A 24,780-nucleotide genomic window follows, 5' to 3' on the forward strand; every position below is an offset into this window, starting at 1 on the left:
CAATTTAAGCCTAAATTAATCAAATAGGCAACAAGCGAGGTAGCACCCGCCGTTGTCATCATTTCCACGATTCGCTTCCAAGTGCCAGAGGCAGGGCGCAACTAGTTCTCAGCTAAGAATGACAGTGTGTAATTGATACGTACTCGAGTAATCCTCCCCACAAACGTGATTTCCTGCGTGGTGAGAAGAAGCAGCACCGCGTGCGATTACTATGATGATCGCTGCTCCATTCGTTTTGATTATCTCGATTGCTTGCAGCTATTCCTGGCCATCCTCACAATGCTTAGAGCAATGGAATGTGGAATGTGCATCGCGAATCGTTTCACGGTTCGCATACCACTGCCTCGTCAGTTAATCGCTCAAAATGCCATTTTATTTACGCCCAACCACCCTTTTGCTCAGTTATAACGGATGGCTGGATGTACTTTCGAAGCAAATATTTTGCACTCAGACATTAGGCACGCGACACCTGCTTGTGTCGCGGGTGTTGTTATCGTGTGATACATAAATAAGGAAATAGTCTATTATCAAACAAAATAAACCTTACAACAGCGATCGCAAATAGAATGCGGAGCAAAGTAAGTTTTTTAAGCACTTAAACGACTCACTATCAGTCAAATAAAACGATCGAGTGTTGTGGAAAATAATGGACAGGGGGGACATTTGTCTTACAGTTTAATTACCCGCAAACATCGCAGCCTCATTTGACTCTCGATCCCGATCGGTGTCCGAAATTTACGGGACAATTTTATTGTAAACCACCGATCAAACTAGTCGGTCCTTGATACTTCAAGCCCGCCATTATCCTTGCGGATTAAAGTGAAAGGTGGCGAAGAAAAGGTACGATTGCGATATCTTGTGGTAATACTCGACCGATTTTGTTTTTCAAAATGACCCACAGCTTCCAAGCGGTGCCCTTGGGCGGGTTCTGCTGAGTACCAAAATTTATTAGTGTAAACCTTTATGGCGGGATCGAGTTACTACCGGTAGTCACTATCACCTTCAGGGCCATTACCGGGAAGGTAATAGCGCTGTTATTCATCGTGCAGAAATAGTTCCCTCCACAAGTGCATGGTGGCGTCGTTAATTGCCAACAGCTTCGAACGAGGTCACCCGCTAACGTCCACAGATGCAACTTCTTAAGTGATGTTGTGAATCATCGAACTGCGTTTTGCATTTCTAATGAATTGACAGAGTGGTAACTACAGAAGTGCCCGCTACCGGAACTTCGTGCGTCATGGAAGCTTTGATTTATACACCATAAAATTGCCGCCCGCAGTTCCATTTAGTGACAGTTGAAGAAAGGATTCATTAGGATAATCATTGGTCAAGGGATTCCCTTGGACACTAATGAGCAGATTAAAACCGATTTTTGTCCAATGTCACACGCGACTTGTCCGCCGCATTATTGTAGCAAAGTGGGCAAGATAGTTTGGAAGTGTGACCTAGCTAGATAAAAACCGGGCGTGAAACAGAAGATCCCTCTACTGCGGGTGGGGTGTTGTGCGGAGGTGGCAGATAGAAGAGTGTGATAAGGTTGCATCATTAGCTGCCGGCAACAACGAGAGAGAGAGTGTGCGTGTGCAAGTCTGTCAGAGCGAACCTGTGGTCGGGAACGTCTTCATCGCGGTTGGTGTCAGTTTGGATGCAAACGGCGAAGACTCCGTACGAACCGTTCTTGGCTCAACCAGTCACTAGTTCTTTCTCGTGCTTTGTGTCCTGTCTGCCTGCGTTGTGACGCTTAGGCGGTTTTGAGAGAACGGTGCAGTCTGCGGTAGGTGCTGTTGCATTTGGACTGATTTAGAAAGAGAGATACTCTGTCGTCTTATGTTTCTGAAATCTTGGTGTGGCATCCCGTGTATATTTGGGGATTCATTCAACAGCGAGGGGGATGACTAGTGCGCGCACGTGCAGCACAACATTGTGTGGGACTTTGTGTGAAAGTTATGCAATAAATGTGTTTCGTGCAGTGCCGTGTTGTGTCGGGGAGGAACTAGTGCCTTGGGTCTTGATCGACATATTTCATGATACACGAGACGGTCGTTAGCGAGCTGTCGTAGAATGATTAACTGATCTTCTGATAGTCTGAACTTTTTAAGGTACCATGGCTACCAAATATCGTGCAGAACCGCATCGTGCCCTGATAGGCTAATCTACAATAACATTCACAAGAAGTTGTTTGTGGATGTAGCGTTTAGCAGCCATTTGTCAGATTTCACACCTTGTTCGTATGTTTGCCCGGCCCCGGATATGCAGTTCAATTGTGCTGGCACGGCGGTGCGGTGGATGCAATTATCGCACCGTGTCACCTGCAACCGCACCGAGTGCAGATCAAACAAGAGCCGAGTCGAGTGTTGGAATGTCGCCGGGTCGCTGATCTCGACAGAAGCAAACAAGTTTTGGTGTTGGATTTTTGGGAGATTTGCAAAGCTCACACACTCACACACAATATGCCAGTCCAACCCCTAAACTGCGTCGTTTCGGACAATGACACATTTGTCCACCCCTTGTTTCGCGTCAACCCCATTTGCCAACGAGCCGTGCCAAGCGGGGTACGTTTTACTGAGTGTGAGCAAAGTTTGACTAAACGGCACATGGCTATGCCGCCGATTACGATCGGCGCAAAACCCTGGCGGCGGTGTGTATATGAGTTGTCTGTCAATGTCAATGCCAGTACCTACTCGACGGGACCCAGTTTGGAAGTGGTCATCCTGCCGTATGGAGAGCGTAGCGTAGTGTTGTAGTGCTTTCGATATAATCAGCCCCAGGGATCACAGACACAGGCACGACAGTATGGCATTCTCGCCGAAGAAGCCATCGTGTCTCTAATCAACAACTCACCCAACGGATATCCACTTCTTCGGGGGGTGGGAGGGGCGGCAAGCGCACTCGGGGTGGCATCACCAAACCGTTTCGCGCAGCATGCAAACATGAGATGATGTTTATTTTTATCCACATTTATGAACTCACCCCGGTGTTAAATTGAGCCACTGCCATTTTTCCTCCCTTCTTTGCTGGGGCATTCCGTTTCATTTGTTTTCGCTCGCCTATCTACGCACACTTACCTGCTTGTGTTTGGACTTGGTGGCCGCGTTGAATGCGATGCGTTGTAAGGTGGTTTGCCGGATATGAGAGACCGATGACGAGAACCCGCGCGAATCGCTGCCAAACTGCAAAACAAGATGGTTGAAGCTTAGGAAGGCAAAATGGTAACACAAGTGGGTTAGTACAGCTGGAGATCATCGACACTCGGTGACTTGGGAATGCGCTCCCGGTGTTGGGTAAGGACGCACCACAATCCATTAATTTAGAAACAGAATACATTGAGTGTACCTTCCAGTGTTTCGAAACATTCTCTTTCAAACTGGAATCGACACATTCCCTTCCGTACAGCTGACAGTTTCCACAGTGCCTTCGCACCCAACTTCGTAACTTCTTACGAGAAGAAATAATGTCAACATTTTGCGCTCGAGTGTGTAGCTGCCTCCGCGCTACCCACAGCAGTACGTATGGAGGTTTGCCAAAGGACAATTGAGCCACTTTACTAAAAATCGTTCACATTCGTCGTACGTGCTTGTGCAAAGTTACAAGAGCTGTCTCTTCAGTATCGTTTAGTTTCACCGCTAGGGCTCATTGAAAACACAGTTCTGTTTTTGCTAATGTTTGAAGAGGCGTTTGGGAAAATCCCCAAAAAATATTTGGTTGTTTCAGTTGCTCTCTTCCAACAAACCGTTGCTCACGAAAGAAACAGCCAGCCAACACAGGCAGGCGAATGTGAATATGCGTAACATGATGCTAAATTCCCGATTCTGTTTATGTTGCAGCCACTTCCCAGATCTAAGGCAATTAGTTACGTTTACTAGTCCAGCGTTTTTGGGTGATGTATTCCAAAACGTGCCCCAATCATGTGCTTTACATAATGTTACTCTTTAATATGCATTTCTGGAGGACCGGTGTGGTGGTTTAATAAATGGGGAGGAAGGCTGATCTGGCTCCGTTTGGCTAACTATGTACAAATCGCAAAATAAACAGGTCGCTAACTGCTGTATAGAAAGGAGATTCTCTGATTGCTGATCCTTTTTTCTTCTTTTGCAGTTGAAAACACGACAGGGATGAAGTATCTGGTGCTCTTTCTGGCGCTGGCAGTCTTTGCTGGCGTCCAAGCAGTTAGTCGTTTCCGTCAAGAATTCCCCGGACCGTACTGTGCGGCGCGTAGGTATGATCCCTGCTGTCGCGATCGTCAGGATGGCTGTTCACAACCAATATCCAGTGAGTTTTGTTTTGCTAACGAACTCTGCTTTCTGAAACGCTTTGATCTAACAACCAACGTTATTTCATACGCTCCTTAGCGACGCTGTGCTACTGTGATGAGTTCTGTCAACGAGGTGAGCACGGTGATTGCTGTCCCGATTACGAGGAAGTTTGTGAAGGTATTACTCCTGAACCGGAAAATGCCACATCGTGCGTACACAAGAACCATTATTTCACACCGTACCATGACGTCATAGTGGACAACTGCAATACTTGGTGAGAAGAGTTCGCAAAAGTGTCCCCCACCCGGGTTGGCCGTGTAAGTGGATGCTGAGGTTGAAGTGTGTTTTTTGTCATTGCAGCAAATGCAACTACGACGGATCGGTCACATGTACCGAGGATGTATGCCTGGTTGATGACGATCTTCTGCGCCAGTTGCAACATCTGGAGCGGTCCGTTGGATGGAAGGCAACCAACTATACCGAATGGTGGGGACGGAAATATGACCAAGCAAAGAAGCTTCGCCTGGGTACATTCTATCCGAAGGTCCCAGTAAAGGGAATGAAACGGATCACGAATAAGGCTGGCACGTTGCCTAGACACTTTGATGCAAGTGAGCATTGGACCGGACTGATAACTGAGGCTCGGGATCAAGGTAAGTGTTTTGCAGATATGCGTCCTAATGATCAACTAAGTCACAGTTTTCAATGTTGCCTACACTTTCCCCCTCTTCTTAGGATGGTGCGGTTCGTCCTGGGCCTTTTCCACTGCTACGATGGCTTCCGACCGTTTCGCGATCCTTTCGAAGGGACGCGAAATGATTCAGTTAGCCCCACAACAGATGCTTGCCTGCGTGCGTCGCCAGCACGGATGTAATGGTGGATACTTGGACGCAGCTTGGTATTACTTGCGTAAAATAGGGTACGTGTGTGGTTTTCCGTTGCCATCCTTTACATTTTCACAGTTCAATTTATTTTCCCTTTTGGCTTGTAGTGTTGTCGATGAAGACTGCTACCCTTACATTGCGGCACAAAATGTGTGCAAAATCCAACCGGGCGATACATTGATCACGGCCAACTGTGAACTGCCAGCGAAGGTGAATCGTACTGACATGTACCGAATGGGACCGGCGCTAAGTCTGAACAACGAAACCGATATCATGACCGAGATCAAGGATCGTGGAACAGTGCAGGGTAAGTGATTTTATGGCGTCGGATTGACACTGATGCAGAAGGTCCTAAATGTTTCCTATTCTACTTTGCAGCTATCATGCGAGTGTATCGCGATTTCTTCTCATACCGAAGTGGAATTTACCGTCATTCGGCCGCAGCCACTCCTGCCGACGAACGTTCCGCTTATCACTCAGTTCGTCTGATCGGTTGGGGCGAGGAACGCCATGGCTATGAAGTCGTTAAATATTGGGTAATGCTCCACAAAATGACCACGCTGTGCGTTTCTGCGAACAGATGTGATTCGTTTCTTTTTTCTTCTATTTTTGTTAGATTGCGATCAACTCCTGGGGCCAATGGTGGGGCGAGAATGGGCGCTTCCGCATTCTGCGCGGATCAAACGAGTGTGAAATTGAGAGTTACGTCCTGGCCTCCAACCCGTACGTACATGAGCACGTCGAGGCTATACGCAATGTGGGTGACCTGCAGGAGTTCTACGTCGGCACGGGTTATGTTCCACATCCCAGTCGCCGGTACCCACCGTATGGACGTGGCTAAAATGAGCTCAGTTACTGTGTGTGCAATGTTTACGGTAACTGCCGTCAGCACAAATGCTATCGTGATCGTTTATGCGTATTTTGTCCTGCTCTCGATGCACAAACGCTTAGCACAAACTTCTTCATTTTCCATATTTTAGCTGTGAAGATATACACAGTATTAAGGGCGAAAGGAGCTTGCATGCGAGGCGACTCTCTCCCGTTGGTCACGAAGGCCAGATAAAACAAGAAATCGAAATTAGTGCCTAGAGACACAGCTGCCGGTCATCGAGCAAGACATTTAACTTTTAATCAAAGCTTCGACAAAATTAGATCGTGCAATTTAAAAACAAAAAGCCAAAGCGCTTCTATGAGAAACCACAGAAAACGAGAATGGGCGGAGAAGCTGTCGCAAGAAATCAATACAAAAACAAAATGCTGCCATTGCGCTCTGAAGCACTATCTGTAACCTTAACCAAAACTGCTTTCGATGGTGTTCAAAGCGTGCAAATTTGTTGTACTGTTTGATGGTTGGTTCTTTTTACAAACAAGTAATAGCGTTAGGTACACGGCATGTATGATACTACTACTGTACACTTGTTTCCTTTCGAACAAATCTTTCTTTCGAAACGAAGCGCACTAATTCTGTGAATAGTGTACTCCGTAAATTCGTCTCGTCGTCGTCGTGTGTTGACCAAATTCTACGAATCAAACTAATTTTCACTCAAGAATCTAACACACACCGTTTGGTCCAAATAGCTGTTTTCATGTGTTAGAGAATGGTGTGTACTTTGTCGTTAAGTTTTCTCCCGATTTCAACGGTATCAAAACTGTGTAAACGAAAAATACATGTAAAGATGCTGTTTATATAATAAAGTGATTAAACCACACATTTGGAGAGTTGTTTCCTTTGTAGATGTTATCAAGTATTTATTATAAGCGCCCTTTTTCCATTACAAGATCGTCGTTCCCCTTTTCTAACGACTTTTTTAAATGCTATTATTTAACGAAACCTCGCACATAGCAACATTTGTTGCACAGTTTCGTTAAATCATGTATGAATACAACTTGTCGGCAACAACCACGAACCAAAAACCGAAGCGCGCATCCGATGTTTGACAAGTCCAAATTGACAGCAGAAAGGGAACGAAAGAAAAAAAGAACCGCGATCGCATAAGAAGCAGTCAAAGATAATCAAGAGAGGATAGATAATAAATAATGGTAAGTGCAAATCGTAGTAATAATTACTTTTCCGGCCACTTTCCCGTCCCCTTGCAAGTGCACCTTTTCAACGTACGGCACCACAAACATCAAAAGCGTCCTTCCTGCACCGGTAGTAGCAGTACAAGTAGCAGAAGTAAACAATCCACCTTGCTATCATGTACCTGTGGAATTCGGTCAATCTGGATAACTCGGCGCTGTATCGTCGCTCTGCCCAGGTTATCACACGTACCTGTGACTCATTCTATCACTTTCGTTCCATTCACCAACATTACTGTAAGACAGCCATGCACCACTAATCGGATTACTTTATCCACGCCATACACATACAGCCCCAAACACCGATAAACTCCGTCGACGAGCAGGACAAGCTGCTGAATGAAGCGATGACGGTGGTCCGGTCACAGTCGTTCCAGATGAAACGCTTTCTGGACAAGGATCGGCTAATGGAGGCGATGCGTTGCGCTTCGACAATGCTCGGGGAGCTGCGAACATCGCTGCTTTCGCCCAAAAGCTACTACGAGCTGTACATGGCCATTACGGATGAGTTGCGCCATTTCGAGCATTATCTGCTGGACGAATTTCAGAAGGGTCGCAAAGTGCCGGATCTCTACGAACACGTGCAGTACGCGGGCAACATCGTGCCACGGCTGTATCTGCTCATTACGGTCGGATTAGTGTACATCAAAACGAACAGCGCCCTCAAGCGCAGCATCCTGAAGGATTTGGTAGAAATGTGTCGTGGTGTGCAACATCCTTTGAGGGGTCTGTTCTTGCGGAACTATCTGCTGCAATGTACGCGCAACATCCTGCCGGACACGATGATGGTGGGTGCGTCCGGCGATGAAAACGAAGGCACAGTGATCGATGCCATCGATTTCGTGCTAACCAACTTTGCCGAGATGAATAAGCTGTGGGTGCGGATCCAACATCAGGGACATTCGAGTGAAAAAGCACGGCGCGAGAAGGAGCGCGAAGAGCTAAAGATTTTGGTCGGAACAAATCTGGTCCGATTGTCACAGCTCGAATCGGCTACGCTCGATATCTACCAGCGGCTCATTCTGCCCGGTATCCTCGAGCAGGTAGTCAGCTGTCGGGATGCGATCGCCCAGGAGTATCTTATGGAGTGCATTATCCAAGTGTTTCCAGACGAATTCCATCTGCAAACGTTGGACCCGTTCTTGAAATCATGCGCCCAACTACAACCGGGTGTGAATGTAAAAAACATTATCATTTCATTAATCGACCGACTGGCGCTGTACAACCAGCGTAATGGCAAGGTCACGCAAACGTCGGCGGGAACCACGGAAGTGATATCCGCCATACCTGCCGAGGTTCAGCTGTTTGAGGTGTTTAGCACGCAGATAGCCAACATCGTTCAACTTCGAACGGACATGCCAATGGAGGATACGGTATCGCTGCAGGTAGCACTTGTCAGTCTGGCCCAGAAGGTGTACCCCGAACGGGTAGACTACGTGGACAAAGTGCTCGAAACAACGGCTCAAATCTTGGATCGTTTGAAGCTATCCAAGTGAGTATTTGTGGCATAAAAAAAAGTACCCTAGGATGGTGACCATGATAGGAAACTAATATCAAAGTTCCCTCCTCTTTCAGCATTTCACATTCCCTGTCGGTCAACCAGGAACTGTCGCGATTGCTGCGGTTATGCATCGATTTCTACAACAACATACTGACGATTCTGCAGTTAAAATTCTTCACGCCTTTGCTGGAAAAGTTCGACTACACCTCACGGAAAGCACTTGCTCTGTACATCGTGATGAATATTCTCGAGAACGAGACGCTTGTCCCAACGGCCGAACAGGTGGACAGTGTGCTAACGATCATTGCACCGCTTATACGCGATCAAGACGACCAACCGGCGGACGTCCGTGTTAACATGGAGGATTTTGCCGAGGATCAGGGCATTGTAGGACGGTTCGTACATTTGCTACGCTCGGACGATCCTGACACGCAGTACAAAATACTGATCGCTGCCCGTAAGCATTTCGGAATGGGAGGACAGCAGCGCATCCGCTACGTGCTACCACCGCTCGTGTTTCAGGCTTACCAGCTGGCCTACAAATACAAGTCCATTGCAGCGGAAGACGATATGTGGGACAAAAAGTGCCAGAAGATTCTACAATTTTGCCACAGTACCATTGCCGTGCTGGCAAAATCGGAACTACCCGAGTTGGCGTTGCGTATGTACCTTCAGGGTGCACTGTGCATTGGGCAGATTGCCTACACCAACCATGAAGCCGTTGCATACGACTTCATGACACAGGTAACATCGTCGCATTTCCATAGCTTTCGATTCATCGATTCACAACATTGATTATGTGTATTCTTCTTTGTAGGCATTTTCTCTCTACGAAGATGAAATTTCTGACTCCAAATCACAGTTCGCTGCCATCACGCTTATAATTTCAACCGTTGAACAGATGACCTGCTTCTCGGAAGAAAATGCCGAACCCTTGCGCACTAGCTGTGCATTGGCCGCCTCGAAGCTGCTTAAAAAACCGGACCAATGCCGGGCAGTGGTAACATGTGCCAGCCTCTTCTGGAGTGGAAAGTAAGCTGCTGAATGAAAAGTCTCTCCATACAGAACAAAGGACACATAATACCACCTCTTCTTGCAGGCAAAACGGCCAAGAGTTGCGTGACGAGAAACGTACCCTCGAGTGTTTAAAAAAAGCAGCCAAAATAGCTTCGCAATGCTTGGACGTCGGTGTACAGCTGCAGCTGTACGTGGAGCTGTTGAATCATTACATTTTCTACTTCACCCGAGGAAATACGCAAATCACCGTATTGATGCTTAATCAGGTAAAAATACGACCAAAAAACAATGACTCGAGCAAACACGCAATAGTAATATGTTCTTTCGTCTCTCCCATTAACACAGTTGATAGCGAAAATCAACGAAGAACTCCCCAATTTGGAACCCACGGAAGAAACGAAGCAAATTGAGATGCATTATCAAAACACATTGGCACACATTCGCAGTCGGATGGAATCGACCGATGCTGGACTGGAGGCATCTTTTGCCGATATTACATTGAATTAGAAAAAAAATTCTTGTGTTTTGTATTAGTGTGTTAAATGTGATGGAACACAAGTATCATGATGTTAGAACATTTTTATGTATAAATATATCAGATAACTATTTAGAAAGGTTAGCGAAGAAACCTAGTGGTTGAAGAGAAACTTACCGTCACCACCCCAAATGTTATTAATTATAATCAATCTAAATAGCAATAAATAAACATTCGATTCTCAAGAGCTTTTCTTTAACGTAGCTAAAAATTTTCCTCGCTACCATTTTTAACTATTCGTTCGCTATTTACCGAAGATACTGATTGATTCTTGCGATTAAATAGTTTTACACCTTAAAGTTTATTTTAGAAACAGCAAGAATCATGACGTGTTGTTTTGAGAAAAGGTTCATATGTTTTTTTTTGTTTCGTTTTGTTTGCTTTGTTGTTGGACCCAACACGATTCGTCGCATCGAACAATGTGCGTTGTTGTTATGTGTGTGCGCCTATTGCTTGCGTATTTCTAGCTTCCTCTTTATGCACACACACACACACACACACACACACACACACACATACTCCTGCCTCTAAACCTTTTCCTTGCCTCCTTCTGTCCTCTGTCTGTCCTCTCCCCTCTCCCCTGATAACGAACGTACGAAAAGAAGGGACAATACGAGAATATATATATATATATATATATATATATATATATATATATATATATATGTATATATATATATATTAATATATATATATATATATATATATATATATATATATATATATATATATATATATATATATATATATATATATATATATATATATATATATATATATATATATATATATCTATATATATATATATATATATATATCGATCTCTGTGCACGGTTCTGTTTGTCCACATGTAGTCCACAAATCACATTCAGATAACAATCATGTGCAGTAGTAGTTGTAGTAGTAATAACAAGTAGTATTTGATTGCGCTGCTCTGCTTCCGCGTTTCTATTGTTTGTCCGTCACCGTAAACGACGTAAATAACATAAAGAGAGAAAACCCAATCCACAGTTTATAATTTTGTAACGAAACAACAATGTTGAATATTACTCTTATACCACAACGCGCACGAGAATTCGACATAGAAAATGTACCTTTTTAGATTGATTACTCCTAATTATTGCACACAAGGGACACGCGGTTTTTTGGAACAGCGTGTTGGTACATGTGAAAAAATTAAGCTATTCTAAAACTTACGCGTCGAAAATTATTATTACATATTTATCTTCTACTTGTGGCGTTGATAGAAAATGAAGATAGTTGAGCTATGTAGAATCTAATTTGCAACGTTTTTCTTTCACGAATTTCAAAAGCACAGTAAGTCATAATGTGATTTTAACGCCACGAACGAATCAGACAAAGACCTAACAATACGGCGACGCATAAACGGAATGATACGGTTCATATTGTGCAGTGTGCGTTTTACACATATTGTGCGTACATCTAAACACGCCAAAAAAAACGAAGACCACACATGGGCTGGGCTTTACTACGGGGAGAAAGGTGCTAGTGGACAAGGAAATGGTTCACCATTGATACACAAGATTCGATTGCTTTTGATACTGCCTCTTTAAGATCGACGCGCGAGCTAGCGCCGTATTATTGTGCCTTTCCGGCTATACTCTCCCTCTTCTACCTATATGCTGCCTCTTTGTTTTATCTTTTTTTGTTCTTTCTGCTATGCGTTATGATTTATTTATATATGTTTTCCTATGCGCGAGAACATGCGTATAAACCTTTGCTTGTATTTTTAATCGTTAAATTTTTGGTACGGTGTAAAAATTCTATCGAAAAAAATCTATTGCACACGATTCGCTGACCGTCATTTTCGATAATTTAATTCGATTAATATTAGGGTTGAAATACTGTTTCTCATCGCTCTCTACCGTGTGTATACTAATGTTACGTGGGGACAGGCTTTACTGTTTTAGCTCGGTTTGACGACAAACGACACCACTGTAAAAAACTTCACCTGCATCTGTTGATTTCATTATCCTTCTCACTGCTAATACGCTCTCTGTCCTCGGTCTCACTACAAAAAACAAGGCAGGATTGGGCTAGGAAATGGTACTGAGTGCATGGAATTGCTTCAAAACGCTTATCCGATCCGCACTACACGCTACATACTATGACTATCCTGTTCTTATGAAGCTGAACTCGAATATGGTGTTGGTTTGCGATATCCTTCAAAATGTACGCGACACGGTAAAACATGGCCTAAGGTATCAATTTTCTTTTAATGCTGTATTTGTCAAAATGTTATTACTTTCTCTACACGCTCTCGTTTGTGGTGTATTATGATTCTTGTTTGGTCAATTGTGCGTTATTGATACGCGCGGCGTTTGTTTTTCCTTGTTTGATCTACTATATTACTGAAATATATTTGTATTTCTCTCTCTTTTCTCTCTCTCTCTCTCTCTCTCTCTCTCTCTCTCTAGCAATGTGTTGATTAGCTCGGAAAAATGCAAAACTTGCGCTATCGTTCTAATAAAACCTTCTAATTCTAAAGTACCGCTCACTTGCTCGAACGGCGCGTGTGCAAAGGGAATAGAAAGAGTAAAATTGGTAATTTTTAGTGCCACGCTTTGAAGTCGCAGCTTATGCAAAACTTGAGAAACATTGTTAACAAGCAGATGTGTGCTAACTGTGGTGAACGATCGTTCAACTCGGTTCAACAATTTGAAGACTATAATTTGCTCGCGTTGTCATTGTCAACGCGTCGCGTTGGATGTACTTTATATTCCGGTAAATATGCATTTTATCTATCTTTTATACTCCTCTCTGCTACTGAACATTTTACTGAACATCCAATCTTTTTGGTAAGGAAAACTAAACCAAAGATTTTGTCGGTTCAGAATGAACGTACGCGATATCAGGGTAAAACGACTTCATAATCAATTATAATGATGTCAACGGGGCAACTAAGAAAAGGCACTTTTACCACACTCTACCAGAAAATACTGCTTTCAAAGCAGCTTGTTGTGATTTGTTTTGCTTCATTTCGTTGATAGAAAATGGTCGATTTCCTATGTATCTTCCATTATTGTTCACTATTAGTTTGATGTTTTTTGTTAAATGTTTGATCAGTCGATCTTCTGATTATTTCTCGATATTTTCACTCTTGAAGTAGCGCGGGATTACACTCAACGAAGATCAAGGTAAAACAATACAAAATCTCAGGATGATCTCTGTTTGCTAATGTTTGGAATATTAGCAAAAGATAATAGGAAAAAATAATAAAGCAAAGCATACAGTGAGAGCTTTTAATAATACCAATTCACCTCCTTTCCGATGTCAGTAGCACTCAAACGCTGTCTAGAGGATAGCACAGCTCCATTTGGGTTCCTGAGGGAGGTTTGCTGATTTGGTTTGGTAACACTTATTAGGAACTTTAAGACGAGTACATGTCTCTAATAATCTCTCCAATACGTTCCATTTGAATGATGATAAATATGTATATACACGTATCGAGCGTGGATAAGTTCATCGCGAGAAACAAAAAGGTAATTTAAAGAAATTGCTTTAGAATAAACGGTGCATTCAAGATATAGTTAAATCAATGGCAGCGGATTATACGGCTTACTAATAACGGTTGCTTTTACAATCTGGGAATAAGTTCCCGTTTTGGGACATCATTCAGTGCTGCGTCGTATTGATACGTATCTCGGCAATAGCAAATCAATCGAACAAATGCAGGACATGCAAACGTGATCTACAGACTGCATCAGCTTTAATGTATTGTCCCTAGAGTTCGATTGTTTTGCACTTGCTGTGACACATGTCCGCAGTTTAGCGAGACGAAAGTAAGAGTTGATGAAGGAAATTTACAGTACATGCAAATTTTCACAGCTCTTGGATTTCGAATCACGAGCCCACACACGGCCTAGCAACCCTTTCACCTTAAGGCTAGCAGATGTTCGCGATCCTCTATACTTCCTAGGACTAATGCCGCAGGAGATAAGAAGGGAAGAAGAAGAAAAAAGTAACCATTATCTACCGATTAGTACCACCACCAAAACGAATATTATTGAGATTCTCCTTACCTGCTGTGTGCACTTCCGGGTGGCGTATCGACAAAACCACCACCACTAGCCGGAGGTCCCGAAATTGGTGTGCTGGGATTCGTGCTGCCACCGATGCCGGCTAAACAAATCGCACCGCCCAGTGGCGAACAGGCGCGACGTTTCGATTTCCGTATCGATCGTTTCCGGAAAAGATCCCTACAAAGAACAACAAACAGGAGCAAGAATAAATAGGATAGTATTGACGAAAAAAAAAAAGAAATACATACCGTGATTTTTCCGGATTTTCCAATTTTAATCTTATCTGGGAGAGAAGCCCAACCAGCAACTCGTCTACATTGTGATTGATTCCGACAGATGTTTCGATGAATTTACAATCGTATTGTGTTGCCATTGCTTTACCCTCTGTCGATTGGAAGCAAAGGAAAATAAGCGAATGAGTTGGTTTTCATATTTTCGCTCTGTACACAAAAGCCTCGCGATCTTACCATCCGACGTTACCACCCGACATCGTGCCAGGTCTGCCTTGTTGGCCACCAGTATCACTGCCTTTTGGGCGATGTTTTCTGTCGTCCAAAGGATTTGCAGAATGCGCTCCGCTATGCAGAAGGTTTCCTTGTCCGTCGACGAATATATCACGCAATAACCGTGAGGATCGTACGTAGCCATACAATTTTCGGGCTGGAATGTAGCAAGAAAATTAATTAGATGATTGATACGGAGGGAAACGTAGAACAAAAAAGTTTTACTATAAGTGTTACTTACCGCCATTTCATTATAGCTATGGTCAATGAACGTCAGTTCGGATTCTTCTCCACTGAGAAGCACAGAAACCGTTTTCTCGCCCGAATCATCATCTAAAAAAGGGCATAAACATGGAGATGAAAAAAAAAATCATCAAGCATAAATTTACAAACAAAAAATTATCTTGCTTCTTCTACTACAAGTTCTAAAGGTGAGATAGGTATTAAGAATTTTATCATATATGTTTTGTATTTGAAATACATTAGACTTGTTAGAAGAAATAGCAGGAAGTAATACATTTTTTCTTGGTACAGTTTACCAAAAATTACACATCTCTGTCCAGAAATGAATAAGGCGAAAAAAGCTTTAAAACGAATGCTCACCGCTTAGTAAGTAGGATAATCAAATGTTATTTTAGCTTATTCATCATACCGGTCAACCGTCAAAAGTTAATCTTGTCAGCGAGAGTTAATGTCGCGTAAAACGAATTTGGCAATTAAATGCAATTATCGCTTTTATCCCAACAATCTACGGATCGTACACTGCTTTGAGTTGATACAATATAGTTCTACCATCCAGCGTAGAATATGGTGAAATAAAAAGCTTTTCGTTTTGGTATTTGTCTTCCTGCGGACAAATGCTCCCTGCTGGAGGATAATAAGGGATAGTGCAGAAAGAGCATGTCATCTTTTATAAATAATTGCATTTACCAGCTTCAACACAGTCCAGAGTATTGTTGAATGTTGAACAATTCTAGTTCTGTAAGCATCCAGCGTAAGCATTAAATACAAAAGTTGACCTCATTGGTTGCGGGTTTTGCTGGATAGTACTATGCTTCATAGACTATGGAACGTGTCGCATTTTAAAAGATGGGTTGGAGATAGGGAAAACATCAACAATGCAATACTAGTGCTGGCATTGGAGGCAATATTCGCACATTTATCCCGTTTTGCCTTTGAAGAAATAACGCTTCATCGCGCCCGTCATGTATGCATGAGATGGGTTAGAAATTGTGGCCGAAGCAATCAACAGACAAGCGAAAATGTGAAAAGCACATCGCTAGCTAGGTCAGTCAAAGGTAGAGACCAATATTAAATCAGCACTCGCGCTAAGGTTAGATGCTGTACGCGTCACCGGTAATATGAGCAGTTGCGTTGCAGAATAAAGAAGGAAATTTAATTAAGTCCTTTGCTCCACCGATGGAAGACCAATACAATGTCACTTCCATCCACGCGCGGCTTGTCGTTACGAATAGATGACGACCATATGCCTTACAGTTCTACAGTGATCTTTGTCGGCAGACTAGTCTGGCGTGTCTGGCAGAGAGGAAATTGATTTTCTTCGGCGGAAATTGCTGGCTTTTGAGATGCATATTGATACTTAGCAATTACTTTTGTCTCGACAAACAAGCTGCAAACTAATTGCATGTTCTTACAACTTGACATGCACTAAACAACGATGTAAACTGTTGATCATAAAGTACAATAAAACAATTTTCAAAAAAAGTTTTCGAATTTCAGGCTCTATTCTGTTTACGCCATCCCGAGAACTAACAATACACCGATGCCGTAAACCTTTCAAAAATAACAAAACAAAAACAATTGCAACATGTAGCATACAATGGTGTAATGCAGCACTCTTCCCGGATGTTTTCGTGAACGACCACGGTTCCGGAAAATAACTGAACATGAGTTTCTCTCCGGGGCCCATTTTCCACAGGAATATTGACGATTTGCAAGGTGCTGTTGACAGTTTCATTACGCTAAAAACCATTACGTACACATGTGTGCTACATCCCATTTTGTCGCAAGGAGCGTAAGAATATGCATGGGGTACAAAAGGGGTTTGTATTGTTGGCATGTCCGTAACATTTAGGCGCCCATTAGGCGAAATCATGTCACACAGCATGCACTACGCAGGCATTTTCACTAATGGATAATCAATTGTTTCCTCCGTACTTTACAAACTGGTTTGAGCTCACTGCGAGGTTTGGGAAAGCAAAGTGTTTGCTTTGTGTATAGAATCAAATTGATGTTAACATAAATACGCAATTATTAGGCTATAAAATTTGTTAAGAACATTTCTGATAGCTTATACTATATTATTAAATCAGCAAAATAAGCTTCAACACTTACCTATGCTAGTATCATACGCATGTAGATATTCCGATGTCATGAACTGCGACACTAATGAGCTTTTACCCACCGCTTGCCCACCCAGCATCAGCACTCTGGAAAGAGAATCCAACAAAAATATTGCATTTGTATGTCTACACAATCACAACCGACCTAGTCTCGGTGCTTACTTGTACGGTCCTGATGCCGGATTAGATGTACTACTCTCTCGGCTAGATGCCAAACTACACGTGGCTGACGTGCGGGCAGAACCAGCAGCAACGGCCCCGGTGGCAGGAGTTAGATGTTCAGTACTGTAATGGAATCAAATAAAAATGGGACCAAGTGGAGCAAGTTAAAATGTTGTACCTTGTTCTCGACGTGCAGTGTAGTTAAGCGTATATATGTCATTAAAACTTTAACTACAGCAGCTTTGCACAAAACAACAACCGTTTTGGAAATGAAATTTCATTTGTAGAAACTTCGCCATCTTAATAATACTGTACATAATAATAATACCTGGAATTTGAGCTGGCTACACTATTATTTGATTTGCTCCGTCTACTTTTCAACGAATCACCCCGATTCACGACACCTTTGCCAGTGATGGAAAAGTGTCTCAGTCTGTAGTATTCCTCTTCGACGCCTGTGTTGGGCATGGAAGCCACTCTGGAAAGAATTTTGGAAATTTTAACTGTTAAGTATTGTTGGCTTGGAACCGTTGGGTAAGCTATCTGTAGTACCTCGAACGTTGCTGTGGCAAGCATAGCTGATTTGGACGGCCTGATGCTCTACTTCCTGGAGTTTTGACCGATTGGGACCGACTGTGATGAGGGCTACCGTATCTAAGGTAGAAAAATTAAATTAAAAACGAAAAAGTTATAAAGTTATAATTATATTACAATTTAAGGGTTAATTTCTTCAAACAGTGGCTTTGTTTATAAGCATTTCTCTACTACTGTACTCGTCCATCGTTTTGACCAGAAGCACTGAAACATGGGATACAAACGCGCAGCCGTGTGTCGTTTTTGCACGGCTGTTGCGCGACTGCGCTGAAAATCGGAAATACCCTGCGAAGAGAGAAACGGTCTGGTTTTCGTCCAACAAATTAGTTCTTGTTTGTACGGCTGATTTGAGTACGTTTAAGTTGTGTGTTGGAGCTCGTGATTTGTTAATAAAATAGTTTCGTTGTTCTATAGAATAGTGAGCCTAGTTTTGTTGGGTGGTGAAGGTTGTAGGTTCATCGATTCGCTTGTGATACACATACTACAGGTGAAAGTGGCAGAAGCAGTATTACTGTTGTAAAGACATTCGTACGCCTTTAGGGCCAATTCTAGACTCAATTATTCAGTTGCTTATGTGATAATCAGTGCTGCTCGTAAATCCTTTCGATTGCATGTAATACAAGTACAAGCAATCCGCTGCAAACCAAGATCCAGACGATATTATCTCTATGGCAGGTATGTGAGGAAAATTCCCACCACATCGAAAGCATTATGTTGTCCGCCTGTTACGTTGCCTAGCCATTTCCACACACCAATCACGAATCACAGCTGCAGCTCCATGCTAGGTTTCGTAAATAACCCTATTTGCATGTGTATGTGTGCTGAGCAGTAGCGAAGTTAAAGAAACATACGTAAATTGTTTGTTTGTTTACGTTTTGTTTCGTTCGAAATGTCAAAACGAGTGCATGGAAGAAAATAAATAAATAGCGGCAACACATGGTGGTGCGTGGTTCGAGGCAAGTCGCGCGTGACGAATGCAAAGCCTGTAATCAGTTTAACTGATTGCGCGCGGCCCATCGTATTACGTACAGTGGCCGGTTATCAGCATGGTTTAATGAGATTTAATTATTTCTTCCGCCATAGGCACAACGGATTAGTGAGAGAGAGGGATCGGCTTTCCTAGGCAGTGTCTTCTCATCGGGAATGCTATCAACGATCGTCTGCTCCAGCTTGTTGTATTAGATCTAGTGCAATTGGTACGGACCGTTCGAAACCGGAAGGAAAGCACAAGTTTAAACATAGCAAGCGCACCATAATGACTTCACCGAAAAAAACCACTGGCTCGCAGCAGCAACCAACATCAACGGGAACCGGAAACACGTCAGTGCCGACGGTTGCGATTGGAATCGATTTTGGCACCAGTTACTCCAGTGTAGGTATTTACCGAAATGGCAAGTTTGAAATCATCGCCAACGAATGCGGCAATCATCGCATTCCATCGGTGGTTGCGTTTACTGAAAAGGGTCGCTTAGTGGGTGAGGATGCTCTTGCGCAGGCTGATATTGATCCGGCCAACTGCGTGATTGAAGTGAAGAGGATTCTGGGTCGCCACAAAAAGGAGGGTGGCTTGCAGGTGCAGTTTAAAGGCGAGACCAAGTGTTACCATCCGGAGGAAATCTGTGGCATTATACTGGCACACTTGCGCTCGACGGCAGAGAGACAGCTTGGCGGTCCTGTTACATGTGCCGTCATCGCCGTACCTGCTCAGTTCTCCGACGGGCAAAGGCAAGCCGTACTGGATGCGGCCACCATTGCCGGCTTGACCGTACTTCGATTAATTAACGAACCCACCGCTGCGGCTATTTCAATCGGAATAAACAAAAAACTTATCGGCGAACAGTACGTGCTGGTGTGTTCGTTTGGTGGCGGATTCCTGGACGTATCGATCGTGACCATCTATAACGGGGTGTTTCAGGTTAAAGCCAGTTCCGGCGATACCAGACTCGGTGGTGCAGATATCGACAATCGGTTAGTGGACTATTTCATGAAAGAACTGCAGGACAAACAGGCGCAAGACATCGCACGTGATCGCGTGGCCATACGGAAGCTTCGGAAGGCTTGTGAACAGGCAAAACGCACACTCTCTTACACGAGTCAGGTGACGGTGGAAATCGATGATCTGCTCGACGGTTACAAACTCTGCACGACGCTAACGAAAGACAACGTAGACGAGCTGTGTAAGGATTTGTTCGAACGTGTTATCCTGCATGTGGAAACTGCCCTACGGCGTGCCCGGAAGGACCGATTTGCGATACACGAAATTATGCTAGTGGGCGAATCTTCGCGCATCCCTCGGGTGCAAATAATGCTGAGTGAATTCTTTGATCGTCGATCGCTCAGCAGTTCGGTCAATTCGGACGAAGCGGTCGTTGTTGGGACGGCCATTGCCGCCGGCATACTAAGTGGAGATAAATCATGCGCGATTCAGGATCTTCTCTGGTGGGATTTAGTGCCGCGTTCGATCGGGATGATCGGTGAAGAGATCGAGGATGCGGAAGGAGCAGCAGAGTCACCCCGCATACTGATCAGTCGTAATTCGACACTTCCGCTTAAAGTACGCCACCGGGTGAAAAACTTTCGTGAGACCCATCGACTGTACGAAGGAGAAAGTGCCATTGTTAGTGATAATATTACGCTGGGACGGTTGCAGCTCGAGGGAAGCTTTGGCGAAGGGCTCGAAGACGTTGGTCTTTCGTTTAATGTGGATCTTAATGGTGTGCTGCACGTAATGGTGGAAGGAAACATTGAACTGAAGGCCACCTTGGACAAGGGACGGCTCGAACGGTACGAGATTGATCGTATCGTGTATGAACACAAACGCCTAATACTAGAAATGGAACATGGTCAGGAAGAAGAGGAGCTGCGCAAACGAAAGGAAATATCTGAGAGTGTGATTGACCGGCAGGAACAAGTGGAATCGGATGGGCAGACGATAGGCACTTGGGACCGATTTAGTGAATGGTTGCACTGTATCTGTGTTGTTACGTTCGATCTTGAACTGGGTCAGGCGATGGAGCTTATCTATCCAAAGCACGTTACGTTAACCGAGCAGGAAAAGATGAACATTTGCTACCTGGCATTCCCAGATTCGAACTCTGGCTGTATGGGTGATTCCCAGTTTCACATTCGTTTGCGTGTCTCATCAGGCTCGGAAAACTCAACGCTCCCCAAAGGTTTGCAGGAGTTTAATTGCCACTGTATGCCAGTGCATCGGGCCGATCCGGGTCATTTCTGGGGATTTGTGTACTTCCGACAGATCAAGGATGCCACGCTCAAGCGAGGTTACTTCCAGAAGAGTTTAGTTTTGCTAACACGGCTGCCTTTCGTCAATCTGTACTACGAACTATGCAGTGTTATTGCACCGTCTTACTTTAGCACTGGAGAACCTACCCTAGAAGCGGTCTGTGACAGTGTCTGCAAGTGGCCGTCCCTGCTCACCGATGAACCTTTACAGTTACAACTGCTCGGCAGTATATACGAGGTTGCTATACCGAAGCAAAATGGTAAATATTGTACACTTATATCGCCAGTCGATAGCCTCTACCCGGCCAACAAATCCGGCGTCAATGGGCGTCACAATCAAACCCGCACCATATCATCCGTGCACGAAATCGACATCTTCCGCAGTTTGCAATTGTTTCTGCCTCACATTCATCTGCTCTGGGAGCTGGTGCTTACCGGAGAGCCGATCATCGTTACCGGTACCTCGCCGACCGATTGTGCACACATGGTGCAATCCCTTACTAGCCTTATCAGTCCGCTGGCGTACTGCGCCGAAAGCCGTCCTTACTTTACCATCCACGATACTGAGTTCAAAGAGTTCACGCAGAACAAGAACGGCCATCCGGCGATTATACTGGGTGTGACAAATCCGTTCTTTGCTAAAACACTTCAACATTGGCCGCATACGATACGCCTACAGGATAGTGCGGAAGCGCAGATACAACGGCAACGAACATCAACACCTTCGAGTGGTGCATCAGTTACGACCCATACCACCAGCACTGCAGGCCTGTCTTCCGATGGGTCGGCAACACTGTCGCGACTCTCGAAAATCAAACAAATCACTCACAAGCTGCTAGATACTTCGCCCGGTCTTTACACACAGTACAAACCGTTCGTGCAAAAGGACAAAGCGTTCATCAAGAAGATTTTACTTGGCCTTAAGACAGACCGTCCGCTTTCCGTGCAATCTGCCCTGCTAAGACGTCATTTGCTAGAACTAACGCAAAGCTTCATGATTCCATTGGAACGATACATGGCCTCGCTAATGCCACTACAGAAGGACATTTCACCGTTTCGATCAGCACCCCAACCAAACCCATTCAAACAGGAAGACTTCCTGGCCACACTGGATGACTGCGGGCCTCAGCTAACCTCTAGCTGCAAGGGCGATTGGGAGGGTTTGTATCGTCGGTTTTTCAGTTCGCCCAACTTTAAAGGCTGGTACGAGACGCGCTATTTTGAGTTGGAGCAAACGCTTCAGGTACTGCACATGCAGACACTCTCCGAATCCAATCTGGCCGAATGGGCCAGGGGAAAGCTCGAGGTGGAAATAGTCGACATGATCCTGCGGTTGCGTCACAAATTGACGCTGCTACAGGGCAATAGTAGCAGCGTTATGACCGCGCTACCCGTGCAGCTGAACGTGCGCGATACGCGAGAGCAACTGTTACGGCACATGGAAAACATGAAGAAAAGTCTTCCGGATGATTTAAAGCAAATTCTCGGCGACGCGTGATTGGGCTCTGCCGCTGCGCCTCACGTATAGTACGTAAAAATAAAGCTAGGCAATATGCATAATCGAATGTTGCTTTTTTAACCCCAGTAAAGGAATGGATTCTTCTCATACGCCGATGACAAATCCTTGGATAGTGTAGAATCATATTTAAAAGCATTTTATGTTCGCTTTCGTGCTTTTTTGTTGCATTGGAGGTTACGAATTTAATTTACACGTTCCATCGACTGCAGCATCATGATGAGTGAGCACAGACTTGCTGGCTGGCTACGAATGATACAAGAAGACAGGATGGTGACACAATTGAAACTGTAGCGTATCGTTGCTGTTTCATCCGTTCGTCCAACCTATAGGATGAAAGGTTTTTCCACTTTACTGACCATCAAAACGAAGAGCTATAAAAGGGTTGCATCGGAAGGTACAAACAACACACAACGACCTAGCGCCGTAGTTCTTCTTTCACTTCGCGCCCTATGATATTTCCATTGTCCCTAAGGAGGTAAGAGAGCACTTTGCACAGGCCGCATTCTTGGCATTAGGCCAAATGGAAATATTTCAAATATTCCATAAAAAAGAAAAGCCGTGAGTGCGGGAAAATGCCGATATTTAGGGAATGGTGCAACGACTTTAATAGCCTTTTTGCTCCATATTGCTGCAGGCGTTGTTTATGTTTGCTGGGGCCACTGGTTTTCCTCTCCTTATATTACCCCCAACAGCACCTACAACCGAGAACCTTTTAATGCAAAATGGGAATTTTTGAGTGAAAAATCAATATCTCCGTCGTACGCCACCAGGATGGGACGAATGCTCTTGTAGAGGGTCTGTTTCCCTGGCGCACTCACTGGGTGATGCAGTTCCGAAAAACCATCTCCTCTGTTTCTGGACGATTTAATGAAATTCGGTATCCAAAATTTACTACCGCAGACTGGTTGACAATAATCATTTCGAAGGTAAGTTGTTTTGCTTATTAACATAAAAAGAAACATTTATTCGAAACGGAATAAGCGAATGCTATTGGTTGTACAATTTCTAAGAAATTTACGTTGATAGAAAAACGTCAGCCAGTAAGAAAAAATACGAAACAAAAACATGTTCATAAACAAAAAAAGCCTCCCACAGCAAACAAGATCGGGGAATAGGAGCAAGCAAAAACTTTTTGCTCCCACTCGCTGTGTGCTAGAAGTTGTACTTCCACGAATTTGTGCTGGCAAGAAAAGGTCTTTGTCAGCGACAAATTGCACAAGAGGGTGGTAAGATGTACAGAGAGCATTGCTGCTGCTAGCTTCATCTTCTATCCAGGAGCAGCAATGAAATCGATCCGTCGATAGCTATAGTTTGTTCTGAAATGAAAAATGCTAACTTTATTCCATCTCATTTGAGGACATGCGAAAGCATACGGTTTGCCAACGAAGACGTTGCCGACTACTCAAGCGCACCGCTTGCCAAGAATTTTTTTTAGGGATAAGTTGGGATATCTAGCAGATTGTCACAAACAAAAACTATCAGCAAAGCATGTAAACTTTGTGATATTAACGCATGAAAAGATGGAAGGCTTTATGATCATAGTGAAGCGAACATTTTTTGTAGCTAGAAGATAAGGCAGCTCCCGCTTTTGGATGTTTAGATTAAACACATAATGAGTACCAAACATGGTTTAATTTAGGACAGCGTTTTTCGCTTTTAGCGTTCGCAGTTGAATCGAATTCGACATCAACCACCTGTCCTGGGGTTGAGGTGACGCTGGTGATAGAGGGCGGATGTAATGGTGCCGTAATTAATGTGAACCCAAGCAGCAGACCTAAGACAGATGGAGGAAAAAAGGAGCATCGTCTGTTGGTTGGCCTTGGACATCTCCGTGCTCCATCTAGTGCTCCTGCGTGCAACAACATCAACGGTCACGGCGAACCACATTGCCAATTAGTCCGAAAACGGGAAGAAATGGCGAAAAATCGGTAAAAATACTTTGGCTATGCGTTGCCACTGTTTTGTAACAACATACGGCTATTCGCTCCGGTGTGTTGATTCTGCGAATTAACAAATTCCCGTGCTATTACCACGGACCGACACACAGCAGCGGTATGGTGAGCTCAAGCGGAAGTCACAAGACA

General features: G+C 44.1%; 4 protein-coding genes across 6 annotated transcripts in view; 3 read left to right on the forward strand and 1 right to left on the reverse strand.

Annotated features, from left to right (window-relative positions):
* The first annotated feature begins 4,081 nt into the window (after positions 1 to 4,081).
* On the forward strand, positions 4,082 to 5,978 carry LOC126562207 (uncharacterized peptidase C1-like protein F26E4.3). Its single transcript, XM_050218650.1, has 7 exons — positions 4,082 to 4,269; positions 4,350 to 4,527; positions 4,614 to 4,906; positions 4,989 to 5,172; positions 5,245 to 5,444; positions 5,516 to 5,673; positions 5,754 to 5,978. Exons 1-7 carry the CDS (start codon positions 4,113 to 4,115, stop codon positions 5,976 to 5,978), a joined length of 1,395 nt encoding a protein of 464 aa, XP_050074607.1. The 5' UTR covers positions 4,082 to 4,112.
* Positions 5,979 to 7,095: 1,117 nt separating this feature from the next.
* On the forward strand, positions 7,096 to 10,241 carry LOC126561639 (vacuolar protein sorting-associated protein 35). Of its 2 annotated transcripts, none has more exons than XM_050217912.1 (6): positions 7,096 to 7,177; positions 7,510 to 8,708; positions 8,792 to 9,461; positions 9,535 to 9,749; positions 9,817 to 10,000; positions 10,080 to 10,241. In XM_050217912.1, the coding sequence occupies exons 1-6, from the start codon at positions 7,175 to 7,177 to the stop codon at positions 10,239 to 10,241; spliced, it is 2,433 nt and encodes an 810-aa protein (XP_050073869.1). In that variant the 5' UTR covers positions 7,096 to 7,174. The 2 variants fall into 2 exon arrangements, with proteins under 2 accessions (XP_050073869.1, XP_050073868.1); XM_050217911.1 differs by lacking the exon at positions 7,096 to 7,177 and adding an exon at positions 7,309 to 7,395.
* A 3,779-nt stretch (positions 10,242 to 14,020) lies between these two features.
* LOC126561514 (serine-rich adhesin for platelets) overlaps positions 14,021 to 24,780 on the reverse strand; it is a 38,532-nt gene continuing 27,772 nt past the window's right edge. The window contains exons 7-15 of one of the 2 annotated variants that reach the window (XM_050217709.1): positions 17,893 to 17,994; positions 17,669 to 17,818; positions 17,341 to 17,463; positions 17,171 to 17,265; positions 15,057 to 15,148; positions 14,780 to 14,972; positions 14,561 to 14,696; positions 14,313 to 14,489; positions 14,021 to 14,211 (exon numbers count right to left, since the gene is read on the reverse strand). In XM_050217709.1, the coding sequence (XP_050073666.1) occupies positions 14,094 to 14,211; positions 14,313 to 14,489; positions 14,561 to 14,696; positions 14,780 to 14,972; positions 15,057 to 15,148; positions 17,171 to 17,265; positions 17,341 to 17,463; positions 17,669 to 17,818; positions 17,893 to 17,994 (1,186 nt within the window). In that variant the 3' untranslated portion in view covers positions 14,021 to 14,093. The remainder of the gene's footprint in view (positions 14,212 to 14,312; positions 14,490 to 14,560; positions 14,697 to 14,779; positions 14,973 to 15,056; positions 15,149 to 17,170; positions 17,266 to 17,340; positions 17,464 to 17,668; positions 17,819 to 17,892; positions 17,995 to 24,780) is intronic. The other variant, XM_050217710.1, reaches the window with a different exon arrangement.
* LOC126561457 (chaperone protein DnaK) lies at positions 19,190 to 22,737 on the forward strand. Its single transcript, XM_050217611.1, has one exon. The coding sequence runs from the start codon at positions 19,190 to 19,192 to the stop codon at positions 22,673 to 22,675; it is 3,486 nt and encodes a 1,161-aa protein (XP_050073568.1). The 3' UTR covers positions 22,676 to 22,737.

This window comes from Anopheles maculipalpis, chromosome 3RL, assembly GCF_943734695.1.
Source record: "Anopheles maculipalpis chromosome 3RL, idAnoMacuDA_375_x, whole genome shotgun sequence".
Taxonomy (NCBI): Eukaryota; Metazoa; Arthropoda; class Insecta; order Diptera; family Culicidae; genus Anopheles; species Anopheles maculipalpis.